General features: G+C 51.6%; 1 protein-coding gene across 1 annotated transcript in view; it reads right to left on the reverse strand.

The window, feature by feature from the left end:
- Window positions 1-727: 727 nt before the first annotated feature.
- PKNOX2 (PBX/knotted 1 homeobox 2) overlaps window positions 728-18,238 on the reverse strand; it is a gene marked incomplete at its 3' end in the record, with an annotated part of 257,006 nt that continues 239,495 nt past the window's right edge. Inside the window, exons 9-12 of the mRNA XM_082845810.1 lie at window positions 17,400-17,519; window positions 3,120-3,196; window positions 1,995-2,173; window positions 728-954 (exon numbers count right to left, since the gene is read on the reverse strand). Of these exons, the coding sequence (XP_082701936.1) occupies window positions 728-954; window positions 1,995-2,173; window positions 3,120-3,196; window positions 17,400-17,519 (603 nt within the window). The remainder of the gene's footprint in view (window positions 955-1,994; window positions 2,174-3,119; window positions 3,197-17,399; window positions 17,520-18,238) is intronic.

Here is an 18,238-nt window from a genome sequence, read left to right on the forward strand (position 1 = left end):
CCTATAAATGAGCCCACCAGCTTACCACTGATTTCCAGGAGAGAGAGAAGGCAGCTCCGGTGGCTCCCATGCCTCTCTCCCAAGTCCACGGCTGCCTGTGCCCAGAGACAGGGCCTTGGAGGGCTGAGAGGAGCTCCAGGAGTCCAGGTCCCACCCTGGTCTGCCAGATGCGACGCCTCAGGCCGTTCCCCTCCTCCAGCCATGGATTATACGTTGAGGCTCCCTCCTGCCCTTGAATGTCTCTCAGAGGAGCTAACAGCCCTCTGGCGGTGGAACGCAGACCCCCTTTGTCTCTCCCTTTCCTCCTAACTCTGTTCCCTGGCAAAGGCTCACTCTGTGAACAGCACTGATCCACCTCACGGCGCAGGGCTTGTACACAACTCAAGTCCTTCAGTGGCGGGGGTTTGGGGGCGTGGGTGCCATCTGTCCTCAGGGATTTGGTGAGTCCAGATCTCACTCCTGCCTTTCTGTCCAGGCTGCTCGACTGGCCCCGCCAAACGGAGTCCTCTGCAGCTCTAGGGAAGTGGGGCCAGGGTACTGGTGGAGGCTTGGTGGTTGGGAAGGAACAGGTGTTTCCTCTGCATTTCCTCCAGCTACTGATTTTGGGAAGCCAGGGTCCAACTTCCTCGGTGCTGCCTGCCCGTGTCTCCTCCCCCCCCCCCCCCCCAGCCTGAAGCCCTCCTGACGACACTCCTGCTCGGTGATCAGTGCCACCCGGGCTGCCCGGCTACTCCAGGGAGTCACTGTGCTCCAAGCCCAGGTCGCTGACATTCGTTGTCTGCAGCTCGTCGGCCTCGTCCTCCAGCTCCTCTTCCTCTTCCTCTTCCATCTCATCCTCATCCTCTTCTTCTGTCCCATCCAGTGAGTCGTCGTGTGCGGCCATCATAGCCTGCTGCATGGCCATGGTGGCATTGTCTGAGGACAGGGACTGCAGGTTGTCCAGGTTGATGGAACCTATGTGGGAGAAGAAGGCAAGGGTCAGGCCCAGGAAAGCCAGTGGCTTCAGTGATGAGCTCCTACGCTGGACAGTCCCCTGGCGCGAAGTCTCCCGTCCGTTCCCCTGTCAGCCGCTCCCTGCCCCATCCCAAGCAGCAGCGCTCCTGGGGTACCACTTCCTGAGCATCTTCTGTGTAAGTATGTCAAACACTGTTGCCTTTCGAAGAATTCTGTAAGTAGGTGTTATCACGCCCATCCTCAAGAGGAGGGAACAGTCTCAGACAGTCGAGTCATTAGCTCAGAATGACACAGTCAGGCATGATATAGCTGGGATTCTCTCCCTGGTTGGTCAAGCTCAAAATCTGTTGATTTCTACTCTACCCCATAAGACTATTGCCCACCACACAGAACCGGTACCCAGTCATATAAATGCACGTAGACATGAAGGTATGCCTGCACACATGTACACCTCCACTCCACTTCCCACACAGAGCTAGCTTCACATGCTAAGCTATAAAACGTTGTCTGGCTCGTGGCTCATTGAATTATTCATTGTGCACCAGGCGACCGGCAATTAGAAACGTGTATACGAAGGGTGTGATGGAGAAGCTGTGAAAACAATGCTCTTCCTGGCCTCCGTTCGCAAGCCAGCTGCCTGCTTCGGTATTTATAGATGGCCCTGGCTCTTGGGGAACTGTGCGGACACGGGTGCTGAGGAACTTCAGGTGGGTGTGGGACTGAGGAGGGGGGACTCTGCTGAGGAGCCACTGACTCAGATGACCACCAGCTGACTCCCACTCATCTCTGTGAGATTGCTTTTGGCTTGTTAAAGTATACGCAAAAAAAAAAAAAAAAAAAATCCTCTTCTTTCAGGCTGACATACATCGTTTGATGGGGATCAGGTAGGGATACCTATTGTGACAGAGCTGACACGGCCACTCAAGCGTGTAGACTATCAGCCCCTGACTCTGTGCACAGCTGCGCCCATAGGAGCTCCAGGAGCCCCTCCCGACCAGCTCCCCACCCCCATCTACGGTACCCTCAGCCCCAGCTCTTACCATCGGGGTTTGTCCCCGGGGCACCACCCTGCTGCTGCAGCACCCCTGCAGCAATGGAGTTGGGCCAGAATCTTTGGGTGGGCCGGTGCTGCGACTTGATTTTCTTGGCTTTGGGGGCGGGGTCGGGGTTGCTGGCGTCAAGCATGGGCTGCAAGATGCGCCTCCGGGCGTTGATGAACCTGCCCAGGAGTAAGATGGAGACGGGTTAGTCACCACCAGGGGGCGGGAGCATGTGTGCGCAGGTACGTGTGTCTGTGTGTGGGTGTGTGCACGTGTGTATGCACACGTGTGCGTGTCTGTGGGCGCGTGTATGCACACGTTTGCCTGTGTGTGCAGAGAGCGCTAAGCTGCTTCCAGACTCTGAGAAGCTGGTCCTTGTACGGAACGGACCCGGGTCTGGTCTAGGTGTGGAAGCACAGCTGTGATGAGCCCTGGGCACCGAGGAGCTCGTGACGTCACCAGGGGGCTTGGTGACCACAAACCAGCATGGGACGAATGCGTGAGAAGGGTCAGGAATCTCTGCTCCAGACCGGTCAGGACTGAACAGAGGAAGGAAGAGCCCCCCAGTCAAAGGCACTAACCTCTGACCTGACCTCTCTCCAGAGGGCCAAGGGTCTGCTCCCATCCAGCCAGAACTTGCCCTCTGAGGTTTCTATGACACCCCAGGCGGCCACAGAGGAGGGGGCACGGGAGCCCTGTGGGGTGAGGACTACCAGCTCCTCCCTATTCTTCCTGCTCCCAGCCCTGCAGAGCGTTTCAGCCTGAGCTCTTTTTACATGGGTGGTGAGTAGACCAGATGACCACCGGTCGCCTCGGGTCGTGGGATGCAGGCACCCCTGTGTGTCCGTGGTGCAGGTGGGGCTGGGTTTTCTGCAAGAAGGCAAGAAGCTCCCAGTGATGTTCCTGACACAGTTTCCCAGGAGAGGGCGCTGAGAAGCTGCAGATGAAGCTATAGGTGTTGATTCCGGGTATCTGCTTCCAGCCCACATGCGATGGCTGGCATGGTCGCCAGGTTGAGACTGAGGCCAGGCTGGGCACTCTAGCCTCTTTCCCCCGCTATGCATTCCCCTGCCCATCAAGTGGGCCCTGGCTCTGAGAGCCTCTGGGCAGGCGATACTAACTCACCAGTTATTCACTTGCAGGAGGGTGAGGTTTGTCTGGGCTGCGATCTGCCTCTTCTCATCCTCCGTGGGGTAGGGGTGCTGAAATGAGAGGTGAAGGGCTAGTGAGGGGTGGGCCCGTGGTGGCCTGGTCCCCCTAGAGACCGTGCCCACAACACAGGCAGCATCGCGGGCCAGGTAGCCCCAGGGGTTTGGAAGCCCAAAAAGGGGAAAGTGTAATGTTCCCCAGAAAGAATGGCCAAGGGCTTGGAGGGAGGCTGCTCTGTGCCTGAGGAGGGCTACCTGCCCTGAGCCCAGCCCCCCATGGTGGAGGACCAAGTGGTTTCCCAAGGGTTGGTACAGTTCAATACTGATCGCTTCCAAAGCAGTGTCACATTCTCACTTGGTCCACCCCCCAAACAGGCAGGTCAGGCATTATCAATATTAGGATTGACAATGGCCTCAAAAGCCCACAGGACTCTCAGAAGGTGGTAAACGGGTGAACGAATCCATTTAATTTAAACTAACTGACATTTACTGAATATCTACTACGTGTGCAGATTCATGCAGGCATCCTAGGAGACAGGAGATAAATATAATGATGACTACGACTTGTGTAATACTTTGTAGCCTATGAAATGCTTTCATGCACTTAATTTCACTTCATAAAGCATATCGGTAACACTTGGTAAGAGGCAGGTTAGGTGCAGAAACTGAAGGACTATCTCCACTGTCCCCCAGCACTCAGTTCAGAACTCCCCGTCAGAACTCAGTTCTGACGTTGGTCCGGGCTGCCCCCATCACTTCATGCTGCCACTTTGTGAGACGAAGTCAGTGTCTTTGTGGGGGTGAGTGAGGACGTGGGGCAGGGCCTTCAGTCCTGCACTGATTACACGTTTGTCTCTCTCTCGGATCATGTTTCATGAGGGCAGAGACCAGCTCTTATTAATGTATCCCCAGCACCCGCCACATGGACCTGAAGTACAAATGGCTGCTGAGCAAAAGAAACAAGGCGGTGCGTGCTGGGGTTTGGATAACAAGCACCGGAGAAGCTTAGGAGAAGTGGGTGTTGGCCAAAGCGCTGGGGAGACTGAATAGGTCACATTAAAGACTGGGAAAGTTTGGGGTGGCAGAGGGTTAGGGGACCTTCTGGATCCCACCGGGTGGTGAGCCCCACGATGTCTGGGTCTATGTGTCTGTGTGTCTTTCCCAGGCTTCTGCATAACACCTGGCACCCAGCAGACTTGCAATATAGGTGTGATGAGCGTCTGAACGGGTCAGAGCCTTGCCCTGGCAGCTAGGGGAGGTTCGGGAGCTCTCAGGGTAGAGGGCCAAGCTGTCCTCAGGTCAGAATCATCCCCGTATCGAGGTGGTAATCATCCCCTTATTGAGATAGTGGTGCTTGGGCTTTCCAAAGTCCTGAAGACGGGGGCTCAGATTCTGGCTCTATCAGGAAGAGCTGTGAGATCTCAGGCACATCACTTAACCTCACATGATAAAGTCATCTAATGATTAAAAGAAATTATACTTGTAAAGTGCTCAATAAGAGATCGCTCTTCATACTACTGTTGGACAATGTTGGCAAGGTGCTTAAAGCCTCTAAGGGATGAGCTAGAGATCAACAACCTCCACAGAACTCTCATTATCAGTGACAAAGGAAAGGAACCTCTTCAGTGTCCTCAATGTCCCTCGACTGAAGCAGCAATCAGGGTTGTGTGTTGTTTTAATTCACACTTCTGACCCTGATCACAACACCAGGGCAGCCGGGACTCGTGATCCATATAATATTAAGATTCTAACAAGAAGGAAAGCACGTTGGTGTCATAGGAGCCAATTTCATCTAACTGGGAAGGAGCCCAGGGAGGTGGGGAGGAGACTGTGGCCTCCCAGGGGCTCCGTGCATCTGACACCCTCGGGGGAGGGGTGGTGGCCAAGCCCTCCTCCCCTGCCCCGTGGAGCTCCAAGCTCAGTGGCCCTGATAGGAGCTGAGCAGCCTCCCCGTCATCCATGGCAACCGGTCTGAGAACACAGCAAAAATATAGTAACCTTTCGGCCTTCCCGGGCCCCACTAGGTCCTTCATACCTCCATGCCTTTGCACATGCTGTTCCCTCTGCTGGAAAGCTTTCTCCCACTTTTCCACTGCGTACGTTTCTGAGCTTCTGCAAAGACCTTTCACACGTCAAGTCCTCTGAGAGGCCTTTCCCCCCAGCTCCCCGGGGCAAAGTTAGTCACTGCTGCACTTGAATAACTGCCTTTAGCCCGCTATACGGTGATAGATATCTCCCCCCTATCCTGGGAGTTGCTCTCAGGCAGGGACCCAGTCTTATTAGACATTGCATCTCCAGTGTCCAGACCAGTAACAGGCAGAGTGGATATTCAGTGTTCGTGTATGAAACAGATGAGTGAACCAGCACAAGAAGGAGATGGCTGACTTGTTCCCTGAGCCTTGCCGACTGCGCCGGTTCATCAACCACAAATGCTGGGAAGCTGCTACCTCGGAGGTGGCCGCAAGTGAACGATACCCGGCCATAGAGCTCGCAGCTTAGAGGGCAAGGCTACAGGCAAAGGAAAAAGCCTCTATTAAAAGGTAGTGTGTCTTCAGCACTGCAGTCTGTAAACTGTTTTAGTAAAGAGCTCAGATTCTGGAGGCAAAAAAAAAAAGAAAACGTAGTGTGTAAGTACCCGTCGGGTGGTAAGAGAAGTCAGGGGAGCCTTCCCTAGGGAGGAGGGGCTTCAACTGGATTTTGAAGAATGGCCAAGCCATCCCAGTAAAGGAGGACCTGGGCCTTCCAGACAGGGGCTTTGCACTGGGACTTAGAGTCAAGTCGGTCAGATGCAAATCTCGTCCGTCATTAGAAACCTCCAGAGAAGGAAATGCTTCAGCGCCACCCAGATAATATTTGCTGCTGTCTCTAAGGAGGCTTCGCGTGCGGGCCGCCACTCTGAGTGGATGTCATCAATCCACAGATTAATGTGCTCCCAATTAGTGGAGAGGGAGGAGAGGCAGGGTCCCTGAAACTGGCTGGTGGTTCTCTTATGGTAGGGATACAAAGCCCTTATCCTCCTGGGGGGCAAGTCCCACCACCCATCGCTCCTGGGACCAGTGTCCCGTGAGGCACGCAGTAGAGGCCATGGGGTGAGTGGCTGCATCGGGCACGGCCTTGGGGACAGGTGTGTCGCCAGAACGTTCCTGGCACCACGTCTGGGTGCTCGTGGGAGCAGTCCAGCTCGTCTACGCCTCACACCAGATGATTCCTGAGGACAGAGTCAAAATAGTCCTGGCCCCTGGACAGCCCTCGATTTGGTCAGTGCTACTTTTAGCGCGATCGGAAGGGCTCGAGGCCAGGGACGGGGAGAGGAATCCAGCGAGACGGTGCTGAGCCATCAGGCTGCGGCAGCTGCTCTCTGATCACAATTTGGAGGGGCTCCTCTAGAGTCGGGAGGGAAGGGCACAGACAGCAGCCCTCTAGGAGAGACAGAGAATGGACCAGAAAATTCCAGCTCCTTTTCAGGGCCAGCGGGGAGCCTCAGGGGGCTGGGCAGTGCTGCCTGGTGGTTAAGAGCATGGCCTTTGCAGAGGTCGCGTCCTGCACCCACCACTTAACCAGCCGTGTGACCCTCCTGGCGATTCACTGTTTGACGTATGCCATCCTCAGTTTCCTGGGCTTAAGATAGAAATAAGAGGATGGTGGCTACTCCCTGGACTTCGGGGGTGATTGAATGAATGATGCAGGCAAAGCATGTGCGCTGCACTGACTCACTCTGCACCACATGGTGAAGCCTCCCAGACACGGTATCGTTGAATATTTAGTCTCTGGGGAAGGGAACTGCAGGATTTATACTGAGTAGGCGTTTCACGACACCACAGTTGGCATCGGGAAGCTCCTCTGACGTCTGACCAAACTCTTTCCCTGACACCTCCCTTTTGGCCCTGGAACTCAAGTCTCTTCTGGGCTAAAATGGAGCTGAAGGCATCTCTCAGTCTGAACTATGGGTTCCCCCTAGGGTCCCGGGTCTGAAAGCAGCTCAGCCAGGCTGGCCCATGGGCCCCTGGCCACGTCTTTCACTCAAAGCCCACCCAAGATGGTGCACCCACCTCCTAGCCCAGAAAGACCCGCGGGAGGCCGGCCACGTCCCGGAGGGACACAGCGCGTGGGAAGCAGCAGCCTGCAGGTGTGAGTCGGAGCTGCCGCTGGAGCAGGGGCCGCCTGGAGCTGGCTTTCCCACTTTCCTGCACTGGGGTCAACCACACCCTCCGTCCCTTCTCGCTCCAGACCAACTGTGGGCACGTGATCTGCTGCGGCCACACTTCACAGCGTGGCCGCTGCTCTAGAAGAGCCAGAGACCAGCCGGAGGGAGGCAGCCAGGATGGTGAGGGGCCCTGAAACAACCACATTTCATCACATCGAAGATGCGGGGCACACCCTGACTTCAGAGATGCTAGAGCAGTTTGGGGTGGAGAGGGGCGCACAAGTCACCCAAGGACCCTCCCTTTCCTGCTGTAGCTGCCCTTGCTCATATGTCCCACTCTTCCATTTCTCTCTCTTTTCAACTCCCCTCCCCACTTACAGTTGTGCACACACAGAAAAGCACAAAGAACGGAAATGCATAGCTTGGTGTAGTATCACAAACACCCGTGTGACCACCCGCCAGGTCAAAAACTAGAATTCTACCAGCACCCCAGCAGCCCCTTTTCTGCCCCCTCCCAATCACATACCTCCAAAGATATCCTCCCCAAAGATAACCTGATGTTTATGGTAATCACTTTTTTTGCTTTTCCTTATAGTTTTACTATCTATGTTACATCCCTAACCATTATGGTTTAGTTTGGCCTGGTCTGGGACTCTATATAAATGGAATCATATAGCATGTAGTATTTCACGCCACAGTATGGTGTGAGATCCACTTATGGCTGTTCTATGTAACAATCACATGCATGTTCATTGCCGTATAGTTTCTCATTGTAAAAATCTACTGCCTTCTCGTTCTTCACCCTCCTGCAATTACAAAACCACTCTCCCTCCCTCTGGCTTCTTCAATCCATCCTTCTCATGGCAGCAAGATTGGTCCTTCTTAACCTGCTCCCAACCCCTTAGGTCCCCCTCCATGAGCTCTGAGCCCTCACCCTACCCAGGATTCCACACACTACAAGGATGATCTGTTGTTTTTCACCCCAACCAGACAGGCTGCAATGTTTGAGAAAAGGGTCCACACCTGTCTTTTCATCCCCACCTCATTGGTGCCGAGGAAAACGCCTGGCCATGCCGAGCGTTCAGTATGTCTTCGTTGAATGATCATAGGACCCTAGGTACTTGTCACCATTCCCTTTGTGTGTGTTTGTGGGTGTGAAGATGGGTAGGAGAGGGTGGGGGAATTCTAGCTTGTATCAGGCTGCCTATGTATTAACGGTGCTATTCCCACAACTGATGGTTTCAAGCATATTTGTGGGGGAAGGGGGACGGGGAGGGGGTACCTTCTACACATGAGAAAACTGAGCCCAGAGGCATTAAACGCTGGCCCCAGGTTATATGGGGGGTACATGGCAGAGCTGGGACCCATACCCCCTGTGTCTTTAACCACATCCATTCCACCTCTGTCAGCTACTGCGCTTTTTAACGTATTGTTGATATTCACCATAGGTGCACAGAAACACCAGGGGCCTTCTCTGTTTGATTCTTTTGGTATTGAAATATAACTCACATGCCATAAAATTCACTCTTTTTAACTGTACAATTCAGAGGTTTCAAGTATATTTACAAAGCTCTGCGATCATTACCACCATACGTTATTGTTGATAACGTATTGTTGATATTCACCATAGGTAGGTATTATTATCTCCATTTTATGAAGAGGAAATTGACATCAGAGAAGTTAATTGACCCGCTCAAGGTCATATAGTCAGTAAGAAATGGAGCAGGGCTCAATCTCAGGTCTGTCTGCCTCCAAAGCCTTGTTCCTTCTACTGTACCAGGCTGCCCTAAAGGAACTAATCTTTTCTACAGACCAAACATCCCCAGCCTTTAACCATTCATTATGTGACACGTTTCCTGTCGGAATCATTTGAATAGACATTTCCCCATCCTAGCTGCCGTTCTCTGGACACAACTCGTCGAAGGACCTTTTGATATCTGATGCTCAGTCCTGGACACACTATGCTGGATGTGTCTGACCAGCAAGATGGGCAAGCCCCCCACCTCTATCGAGTCATCTCTTCCCCAGCCCCTTGCGTGTGTGTTTGTGTAACAGCACTGGATTACATCACGGGTTGACCGCTCGTAGTACGTGTATGATTTATTCCCCCGATTCATTGATCAGCCCTTTGAGTGCCGAAATCATGTGTCCTACCTGAAGCTTAGGTTTTAGTGGACAGTTCAGTTAAAGATCTGTGTTCTGGTGGAGAGAAGCCCCCCCGGATTCAGGAAGAACAAACAAGAGATCTTCCCCTACTTTCAGGGAACAGAACTAGACCTGGGTAAACGCTGAGACTGGAGAGCACAGACTTTGTCAGCTTCTCCCTTTTTGGTGCCTTGCTGACTCTTCCCAGCACCCCTCTCACTAATCCCCGGGTCTTCATGTTATCCTACAGTCAGCTTCCTGAACTGGAGGCCTCTGGCCTCTAGGGCTTCACGGTCAAATGCCCTGCAACTATGTTCATGATGATGGAGATAAAGCTTTCATCAGATTCTCAGAAGGGTCAAGGACCTAGAAGAGGTTGAAAACAATTGCTAGGAACCTTTCCTCTGGCACCCCAGTCTGGCTTACCTCCTCAGAATGCTGTGTTTAAAAATGTTCTAATCTCATCTTCTACCAATAATAGGCACTGGCACTCTTCCCATGAAAGTGATCTTAGCTGAGTGGGTGTAGAAGACCAAGCTTTTGGATGAATTCATACCTAAGCTGTGAAGGAGTGATGGCCTCAGGGCCTCGCTGTAGGTATTTTGACAAGGATTGGCTCATTTTAAGTGGGTCTCTGATGAGTGAGATTTCAGATAAGGTGATGAAGTTAAAGGAAAAAGTAGTAGACAAAATATTCTGGAACAAGAATGGTTCAGTCTCCCTAGGCCATTTTCTTGCTTTTCAATGTTTCCTACTTTCCTCCACAGATTCCCTAGAAGTGTCAAGCTTTCTCTCAGCGTTTTCCAAGGCAGGGCAGATGGTGGGGATTCCTGGAGGGAGACGGGGGGTATTTGTAGCAGCAGCTGTGTCAGTATCAGGACAAAGTACCTTCACATCCATCATCTTATTCTAGCTGGGTATCGTGATTCCCATTTTACAGCAGAGGAAACTGAGGCTTCATGAGGTTAAGCAATTCACCGCAGGTCTGCTGGCTACGAAGAGGGGGCAGTGAGACTCAAATCTAGATCCTGCCTCCGAGTACCATGCCCTTTCCATAGACTGTCTCTGTTGTAAGAGCCACCACTGTTCTAAGTCAGCTGTCGATGAAGCCTGTACATGGGCCTCTGACAGGGATGGATGCATGCTTCCTTCAGAGCTTAATACAATGCTAGGCACAGGGAAGGGGGCAAGAACGTTTGCTGAGTGACTGAAAGCAACACCAAGGCGCAGAGGCAACCAACCGGATCTCACCTCCACAAGCCTTCCCCGGCTGGGAGCCCTTGTGCAGGGCACACACTGTACCCGGGTGTGCGGCAACCCTGTTTCTCCCAGCAGGGATGAGCCCAGCATGTGAGGCTCTAGCCCTGTGGGTGAGGATAGCTGGCAATCTGACAAGGAATCTCACAGATAAGGACGGGCTCAGAATCGTGGGGTGTACACGAATGTGTGTAGCAGTATCACTCAAGGCCCAAAAGTTGAAACAACCCAAATGTCCATAAACTGATGAACGGATAAACAAAATGTGGTCTATCTACACAATGGGACACTGTTCAGTCATACACAGGAAGGAAGCACTGCTATAGGGTACAATACAGATGAACCCTGAACACATCACGCTAAACAGAAGAAGTCAGTCACAAAAGACTCCATATCGTACAATTTCATTCACGTGAATTACCCAAAACAGGCAAACCCATCTAGACAGAAAGTAGATCGCTGGCTTCTAGAGGCAGGGGAGTGACGGCTAACGGGTACAGGGTTTCTTTCCAGGGTGATGAAATAGTCTGGAATGAGATGGTGGTAATGATCGCAGAGCTTTGTAAATATACTTGAAACCTCTGAATTGTACAGTTAAAAAGAGTGAATTTTATGGCATGTGAGTTATATTTCAATACCAAAAGAATCAAACAGAGAAGGCCCCTGGTGTTTCTGTGCACTCAGCTTTTGTGACTATAGCCGAGTTTATACGAGGGCCCTGGAGCAAGGTCCTCAGCTCTGTGGGGCAGGGGCGAGATGGCTGCAAGCAGAGGGCAGCTGTGACCCTGGCTGGATGCGTGCCGGGCTTGTGGATGTGATGGATACGGAAGGCAGAGGAGGGATGAGATAGTAAGACAGCCTCACTGTATCTAAAACTAGGGCCCGGCTATCAAAATCCTGCAGCTGTCCCAGGACGGGGCTCTGGGCCTCCGCTGAGGGTCGGGGTCCCCCTTTGCTTCACCTAGACTTTGCATGGGAGCTGAGAGATGCTGCGGTTTCTTGCGTCAATGCAGAGGCAGTAACAGCCTAGTGGGTGAGACGTTAGAGGCTCAAGCCACACAGACCTGGGTTCAAATCCTGCGGGACCTTGGGGAATGCGTTACCTTCATGGAGCCTAGTATTGTTATTGGTAAAATGAGGATCATTTCACCCGCCGGCTGGGCGGGTGAAACGAGATGATGCAGGAAGATGCTTGGCCCGCACCCTGGCGCACAGAAGTAGCTAAGGGAGGAGGGGCTCCTCTGATGGTGGCAGGGCCGCTGGGGCTTGGTTTCTTCTCTAGGCTCCCCCCACCCTCAGAAAATACTCTGTAAACTTGCTCCTGTGCTTGGGTAACAGCAGCACAGAGAACAGGCACATTTTTGACGGCAATAGGCAGAATCACCCAGGCAGGACAGGGGGAGGCTGGGATCTGGACAAGAGGGGATGAGGGCAGAAGCGGGGGCCGAGCTGCGCCCCTCCCTCTCTCCTCCACGGAGAGGACCCTCTGCCAGGGTTTCTCACCCTATCTGGATTTGTAATGGAATGACTGCTTCCAGCAGGAGTTTAGCTGCTTTCAGCCAAAATGCAGTAGCAAGAAAATCTCACTGGATTCTTCAGGGACCCAGAAGCAAGGAACTGATGGATGAAACCATTCCAGTCTCACCGCAGCCTAACAGCAAAAAGGCTCCGGGGTTTAGCCTCCATCTCAGGAGCACGCTGTCATCTGAATGCATTTCTATAGCTGCTAGTGCCCCAGAACAGTGGAAATGACAAGAAGCCTCGGACACAGGGCAAAAGGAATCAAAGAATACTAACTTCTGCCTGAGGGAAAGAAGAAAACAGGAAAACCAGCATCTACAATAGAAGTTCTAATAACCGATCTCTATTAAACAAGTCTACAGATTATACCACGCTCTCCCTTTCTGCTGTCAACCATTAGAACTGCTGTCTACAGTACCCTGACGGCTTGAGATGAATAGATTACTCTGTAGAATGTTCATTAGCCAATTTATGTGCTTGTCAGAAAGTCAGCAGTGTTTGTGTTGACTAGTTTATGCCAGTTATATGTGTTACTGTAATTATGTAACTTTATTCTGTAAACCAATAAAGTATGAGTGCAAAAAGCAAGAGTTGTTGCTAAGAACACTAAGCGGAGTGCTTTGGAAAGACTCCAGACTCAAATTTGCTTAAAAGTGAGATCAGGTGAGACAAGTATAAGAGATTGGGATACACAATAAAAGTCTAGAAATATCCTGCAGACAGATTACTTCCCCAAAGCCAAAGTTCTTATTCCATTTTAAATAAAGATGAAATTTATAGATCTTATAGGAGAAGTTTGTGCAAGTAAAATGACAAACTTTAATCAGAAAATGACCTTGTCCTTATATCAAAACATTAGCAAACAAATATATTATGTATGTCTTTTAAATCAAAATAAAATGTATCTTACATGTACCCCTATGTTCATAGCAGCACTATTCACAATAGCCAAGACACGGACACAACCTAAACGTCCATCAGCAGATAAATGGATAAAGAAGATGTGGTAGACACACACACACACACACACACACACACACACACACACACAATGGAATACTACTCCGCCATAAAAAAGGCTGAAATAATGCCATCTGCAGCAACATGGACGGACCTAGAAATTATCATACTAAGTGAAGTAAGTCAGACAGAGAAAGACAAATACCATACGATATCACTTGTATGTGGAATCTCAAATATGACGCAAATGAATATATCTATGAAACAGAAACAGACTCACAGATGCAGAGAACAGACTTGTGGTTGCCAAGGGGGATGGGGGTGTGGGAGGGAAGGATTGGGAGTTTGGGGTTAGCAGATGTAAACTAGTATATATAGGATGGATAAACAACAAGGTCGTACTGTACAGCACAGGGAACTATATTCAATATCCTGTGATAAACCATAATGGAAAAGAATATGAAAAAGAATGTAAACATATATATATATAACTGAGTCACTTTGCTGTACAGCAGAAATTAACACAACATTGTAAATCAACTCTACTTCAATAAATTTAAAAAATAAAATGTATCTTTTTAATGGCTGTTTCTTTCTTCAAGCAACTTTTCCAATTAAACAATCAACAAATTAGTTGTCTCCCCTGCACTGGATATGAGAACATCACTGATATTGAGATCTGCCCTTTTTCATACCTTTTCTAAGACTGAACAGCTACTATATGCCTAATACCATGTTGCCACAGAGTGGGGTTCTCCAAGAACTACAGTCTCAGACTTGTTCTCAGAGCAACAATGAAAACAAGAGTGACTCAGAGTGATCAAATATTTGGGAAAAGCTTCAAGCCATGCCCCCCCTTGCAAATTCACGATGCCCCCCTAGTATACTAAGGGTAAAGAAATAAGCTAAACTTCGTATAACCAGATTATCCCAAATCTGTTTCATCAGGGTACCCTTTCTTGGGAGCAACACCTATTACATCCTGTAAAGGTACCCACTTTGGGAAGCAATACTTTGGGGCCCAGAGAAGAGGTATCATGTATGATCTCTATTCTTAAACAATTTACAGCTGAGTCAGAGATATACAACATGTAGATTCGACACACACATATACACACAGAACAGGTAAGTAACAGTATTAGTCAATGTATTCTTAGGGTCAAATGATGGGAGAATCAGGAGGTATTACAGATCAGAACAACAGGTCAGCCATCCACCTCTAAATAACTTTCACAGATGTTGGGCCTTGGCCTCAAAAACTTGCTCTTGGTCTGCTGTTCTAGAAAGTTCACACTTCTTGAGTGTGATTGTGTATCAGGCATGGCTCTTTACATAAGTTATCTCATTTAGTTTTCTCAACCATGGAAAATGGGTATTATCTCCTTTTTCAAAGAAATAAAGTGATTGCCCAGCTAGTGGAAGGGCCTCAATTCATACTCCTGCCTGTCTGGCTTGAAAGCCTGTCTTCCTTCCACTGCGCCCTGTTACCAAGAGCCTTCACAGGATTTTTCCTGAGCTGGGGTTTAGGGGAACTGTGTGCCCACCTGTATCTGGGGAGCCAGCCTTGGCCTGCAGGGGACAACTGCGTCATGCTAAGTCCCTAGAGCCTGGACTTCTCCCCATCTTCTTCCTCCCCCTCTTCCAGAAGTTCTGAGTTCTGACTTTAAAGGCCCACGGGTCACTCTCTTGTCCTCTCTCCATGGCCTCTGTGGGGAAGGCATTAAGTGGGGGAGGACTTGCCAATGTCAAGTGCTTTATCGACAGTATCCACACTGAGTGCACTCTGCGCTGCAGAGGGCCCGGGGCGGGTGACGGGCTCACTCACACTGTTCAGCAAGTCCCCGCCATCGTTCCAGGTCCCTCCTGCAGCTCTAACCTGGGTCCTTCTTTCCCCTCTGCTTTGTGCTCAGCTGCTACACCCTCTCTTCCCTACCTCTACCTTCCTCTGCCTTCCCACGTCCGGCTGGAGGTGGCCGTAGAGTGGAAGGGAAAGACCCTGAGCCTTTGAGGGGGCTCAGTGGGGCGGGGCGGGGGGCGAAGGGCAGGGTGAGAGGCAGGACATGAACTGAGTCCAAGGTCAGAGGAGGGATGGATAGTGTGACCCTCTGTCTCAGGCTGAAGACTTAACTCAGGGGTGAGTTGCCATCGGGTACGGGAGGCACCGGAAGTGACAGGAGTCAGTGGGGGGCACTGGCCTGGACGTCAGGCTCCTCTCCCTCCTATACTTGCCTTTTCTCCCCTCAGAAATAAGGCTGTAGGTGTGTTCACATCAGTCTTCAAACATGCACACGATGGGGGTAAGGAAAGGAAGAGAAGCGAGGGAACGAACATTTAATAAGCCCCAGTGTGCTAGGGTCTTTGCACTCATTTCACTGCTCCGTCACGATCGCCACAAGAGGTGAGTGTGGCCAGATCACAGAGGAAGAGGGAAAGCCTAGATGTGAAGCTGGGTTTGGTTGCCTCAAAAGCCCACGAGCTTTCCACCAAACCCACAGCCCTACAGTTACACAGCAACACAGCGTAACACGTGGCCTCCTCTAGGTCCATGGCTGGGGCCGGGGAGGTAGCCTGGGTGCCCCCAACTTGGGTGTTACAGCTCAGTGCACAGAGACAGAACCTCCCCTACAGAGGCCCTCTTCCCGGCGCTGGGGCTGGGAGCTTCGCACAGACACTGGGCTCTCAGGGCCACCAAGTCCATCTGAGCCCTCTGGCTCTCTAACAACATGGAAGAGAGAACAGGCAGGAGACCTGGGCATCCCCACCGCGAGCTCCAGATACTGAGTCAGAACAACAGGCCGAGGCTGCACCTGGCTTCATCCCTAGGCTCCGGGAGTCTCTCCAACCTCCTTTCCTGGCTTTAACCCTCAGCCTTCCAGCGCTTTCTCTCCAAATTTGGTTATTGTTTGCTCCCAAGGTTGTGCCTTCAAGATGTGCTTCCTCAGCAAACGCTGGGGCGGCCCCGAGTCCTCATTCCCCAGGGCCGGCGGGGAGGGTGGGGGGCGCAGAGCTCAGGCCACATCCCGCACCTCAGAGCAGTTCTGGCCATCTGCTGGGGGGCAGGAGACCCTACGATCCCCAGATCCTAGGACCACCTGGGCCTGGGCGCCCTGGCTCTTGGAGGTACTTCCATTTCAAATAAAGGGCTGATGACTGACTAATTAATTAGTTCCCATGATCTGCTGGCTTTGTCTCCTTGTCTCTGAAGAAAGAGTCCCCCTAACTCCTGATTCTTCCCCACACTTTTCCGACCAATATATCTACAGACTCAAGCTTGGTATCTGTCTTCTGTCTGTGTGTCTATTACTCATGCCAGGCCAAGAGCTTGCAGTCCACTGGGAGCCCGCCTGTGCTCGAAGAATCTACCTCCCCACCCCAGACACACACACACACACACACACTCAGCCCAGAGTCACTGGCTTTCTTTATTGCTCCAGCCCTTGAATGATACTAGGAGGTTGCTAGTGATAATAGTGTTAAAGTCACTTCTGATAGTCAAGGCCTGTCTGCTGCAACTTACACTGCACACAAACACAACTACCGTCATGGTAGGTGCACAGGGCAGGTGCTTTATAAACATTATACTTAAATCTGAGGCCGTGTCGTCATTTTACGAAAGAGGCTATGAAAGCAACTGCTCTGCGTTTCTGAGCTCGGCTGGTTACGCGAGGCCAGGATTTCTGCCTGGGCGGCTCCTCCGGGGGGTGGGCTCAGCCACGGCTCCCCAGTCTGTGCCTCCTCTGGCTGCCCTGATCAGAGGGAAACGGACGCACACCCTCTGCTTCCCTCCGCACTGAGGACTCGGGAAGCAGAAGGGTCCTCATGGAGAATCAGCATTTTCTTCTACGGGAGAGGGCAGGGGTAAGCATGGCTGACCGCGGGAGGAGGTTCTGAACCAGTAAGCACAGCCCTGGCTCCCACGGAATCTCACCCTGTCCCTGAAACCACCCTGTCCACTAGCCCAGTACTGCGTTCTCTCCAGAATGTGTCTGTCCCCATTCCCTCATCGATGTCACACTTTTTTGAGGCAGCAGCCGCAAGCACTGGAACTCCCAGCTGTAGGTCCCATTTAAGCCTCCCTCTGCCCTGGCCTCTGGAAGATGGTATCCCTATCAGAGGGCCTCTCTTTGAGGCCACACCCTCTGCAGATCTAGGGATGATGGTCTGGTGCCCCAGGGCTTATTCATACCCCATGCTGCAACTCCACACCCCAACACACACACACACACTCACCATGAGATGCTGGAAGAGCCAAGAACGCATTATATTGGTGGCATGCTTGGGCAAGACTCCTCGTTTGTTCTTGGACTTCTTATCCTCATTTTCCAGGAGGGAGGTGAGGTCAAGGTTAACCTTCAGGGCACGTGGAGAAAAAATCAGCATCAGCAGCCTGGCGGGCCAGCGGCTAGGGACCTGTTGCCATAGAGACAGCAGCCTCTCGCTGCCAGTCCCCTTTCCCAACTCATTCTGAGGGCCCGGGGGAGGTTACCTTTCCTGTCACCCAGCGCCAGCCTCTCAGAGGATGGGAGAAGGGAAGACGGTGAAGAGGGAGGAGAAGGGGATGAGAGAGGAGACAGAGGAAACAGGGTCATGCAAAGGGCACAGGAGAGAGAGATTGGCCGTAAACCATCCAATAGTTATCAGCATTCCTGGGGTACGTTAGAGTCTGCACAGCGCTTTCCTATCCATTACCATGGTCAGCCCTCACATCAGCTCCGTAGGCTGGTGGGGCTAGTGTGCAGCTGGTGTCAATCCCTCATCTGTGGATAAAAACTCAGAGGCTCAGAGAGGTTACGTGACTCATCCGAGATGGCAGAGTTAATGTCAGATCTCGGGCCTCTGACTTCAGATCTTCTCACTCCCACCCTGGCTCCCTTGTGTACGCTCTACCCCACTGAGCTACAGAGTGGCTCGCAGTGTAGACCAGGAATAGGAAGTGCAGGATCCCTCGATGTAACCCCGAGAGGCAGCAAAATCCCAGTTGATAAAACCGTTCCAACACCCACCTTCTTTTCTGTCAAGTGGGGGTAATGATACTCCTTAGAGGACTAATGAGGATGTAAGGAGTTACT

This window comes from Leucopleurus acutus, assembly GCF_964270905.1.
Source record: "Leucopleurus acutus genome assembly, chromosome: 8".
NCBI classification, from domain to species: Eukaryota; Metazoa; Chordata; class Mammalia; order Artiodactyla; family Delphinidae; genus Leucopleurus; species Leucopleurus acutus.